General features: G+C 38.0%; 1 protein-coding gene across 1 annotated transcript; it reads right to left on the reverse strand.

Annotated features, from left to right (window-relative positions):
• Nucleotides 1-596: 596 nt before the first annotated feature.
• LOC116092950 (transcription elongation factor A protein-like 8) lies at nt 597-1,336 on the reverse strand. Its single transcript, XM_031374017.1, has one exon. The coding sequence runs from the start codon at nt 1,198-1,200 to the stop codon at nt 847-849; it is 354 nt and encodes a 117-aa protein (XP_031229877.1). The 5' UTR covers nt 1,201-1,336; the 3' UTR covers nt 597-846.
• Nucleotides 1,337-2,565: the final 1,229 nt, after the last annotated feature.

Consider the following 2,565-nt stretch of genomic DNA (forward strand, 5'->3'; position numbering starts at 1 on the left):
TGAGTATGGGGAGGGGGGAGGGAACAGTTTTTTTGTTTTGTTTTGTTTGTTTTTGTTCCTGTTTTTTCCAGAGGGGAAACCAGGAGAGGAGATATCATTTGAAATGTAAATAAAAATATCTAATAAAAAATTTCAAATATAACAGTATTGATCACAATGGTTAGAGAAGCATGTACTCTTCTATTACATCTTTGTATTAAAATCAGAAAAGAATTAAAATATAGTCCTAGGTGGCCTTTTGGCAAAGGCCCGTATGTATATTCTAGTAAGCCCAAGTGAGTAGGAAGAAAATAAATTTCATTTCAGTGTAAAGTTTACTTATCCTTTGTGGAAGGTGACTCTAAATATTAGCACTAAGTAAACTGAGATTCTCCTGGTGATAATCTTAAATGTGGCACAACAAAATAAAGGATGAACCTTCTTCTGTTTCTACAGGAGGGTGAATTTTTATCTAAAAGGAAAAATAAAAAATTAAGAAATTAAGTCTGACACACATATAGCTTCTTTTTTTTTAAGTTTTTTGATATGTATAATTATACATGTACACACATAATTAGGAATTTTCCTATATATGTGAACTGATCCTAAATATGCTGCTTTTCAATCTGCTGTTGAATTGTATATTTCCATGCATAAGTGTGAAACTTTCCAACTGAAAGATAAACGCGGAAAATGGGTCAAAAAAAAAAAATCCAAAATCCAATGAGATGCTGGTAACAAAACTACATAACAGAAAATACCGCCAGGTAATTATTATTAAAAGTAAAATGAAGTTCAAAGATACATCAGGAAATGCTAAGAGAAAGAAAGCAGCAGCCACATTTCAATATCAGAGAAAAACCGATTTCAAGGCCTGAAGCACACAGGATAAGGACGGCTTCGGGAATGTCTTTGCTTCCAATGCATCAACACAAACTTGTTCCTTCCTCTTCTTATCTCTTCCCTAAGCCTTTCCAGCTCATCTACGCCTCTTATCACTTCTTCAGGGTTCAGATGCCTTGCGGGAGTGTCCTCTTTAGGCTCTTGGCTGGGTTCAGCAGGCTCTCCTCTTAGGCTTCCTTCAGTCTCCTCCCTCACATTTTCTCCAGAAGCCGGAAGATTTTCTCCTGCCTGCTGTGGTGAATCTTCTGAAGGATGACCTTCATCTGCTTTTGGTGTGTTCTGGGGTGTTCCTTCGTTCTCGTCACAAGATTTTTGCATGTTGATTATTTTTTCTGAATGAATTAATCCTGTAGGTATCTGGAGATTTTCCTCTCTTCTTGCACCTCTACTTATGTCGTGCTCAAAAGATCCAGAGTCCTGGAAGTAGCCGGGCCACTCTTCTCTAGCAGGACTGAGCTTCATATAGCTTCTTAATGACTACTGAATGCTGTTTATATTGGCCATATAGACAACTAAGTTATTATATAAAACTGTCCTAAAATTTTGGTTTTCCCACAAAACAGTATCCCTGATTGCGAAATTTTGCAAGAATGAATTTAGTAATGTTATCATATATGGGGGCAATTATCCACAATATAATTTAATATTTAAAAGATTGTAAAACAGTGAGGTGCCCCGCCCCCTGGCATGTGGTCAATCTACCAGGAGTCACAGCTTAAAGATAAACATAGTCGCCCTCTCTTAGGGCTTTCAAATGTTAATAACTCCTCAGCAAGTGATAGAAGTATCGGTCCACCTTCTCTATTCTATGTTAGAATCTTGTCTGGCTTGAGCTTTCCAAGCCTTGTGCATACAGTCACAATAACTTAGTTGATAAGTATGTCTGACTTGGGTTCATAACATACTGTCTTTGTTATTATCCTCCATTTCCACCTCTTACAATGTTTCTAACTGCTCTTCCTTGAAGATCTCTGATTTTTGGAGAGAGAGATGTAATATTAAGGGCTGAGGGCTGCAAAGTCTTTTGTTCTCTTCTCATTGACCAATCATTGATTTTAATTATGTACTGTCTTGACTGTATAAACATTAGAATTCAAAGATACCACTGGCCTAAACAAATAGTCTTCTGGGGTGGTGGGTATTTCAAGGACTTATGGTAACTTAAGTCAAATGATGGTTTAATTATCAACAGAGATATTGGTGGGAGGGGAATCATTGAAAGTCGAGAGTGATGAAGGCCTCATTGCCAGCTGGTAATCTGGGATCTTAACAATCTCTGCCATTGGATTTTTCATTTCTATTCTTGGTTCCTACACTGATTCTTCTGAAGTCTATTCTCCTCATCACAAACAAGATTCATTTTATGTTGGCTACCCTCAGTTCCCCATCCCCCATTGCTACACATCTCTATTCAATTTCCTGACCTGTACATCTCACCCATCTCTTCCCATACCTGATCATGTCCCCCTTCTTTCCTTTCCCCCTCCTTTATTCTTTCCAAATCCCTCCCACCCTCTCCCCCTTCTACATAGCACTGAAACATTCACACTTTTGAATTTCTTCTTCTTGAGCTTCATGTGGTCTGTAAGTTGTACTATGGGAAAAAAAGTTTAAAAAAGCCAGGCAGTGGTGGCACATGCTTTTTATCCCAGCACTTGGGAGGCAGAGAGAAGTGGATTTCTG

The sequence above is a fragment of the Mastomys coucha genome, chromosome X (genome assembly GCF_008632895.1).
Source record: "Mastomys coucha isolate ucsf_1 chromosome X, UCSF_Mcou_1, whole genome shotgun sequence".
Lineage (NCBI taxonomy): Eukaryota > Metazoa > Chordata > Mammalia > Rodentia > Muridae > Mastomys > Mastomys coucha.

Coding starts and splice junctions, on each gene's coding strand:
- LOC116092950 (XM_031374017.1), bottom strand. CDS start 1,200: ATGCAAAAATCTTGTGACGAGAACGAAGGAACACCCCAGAACACACCA.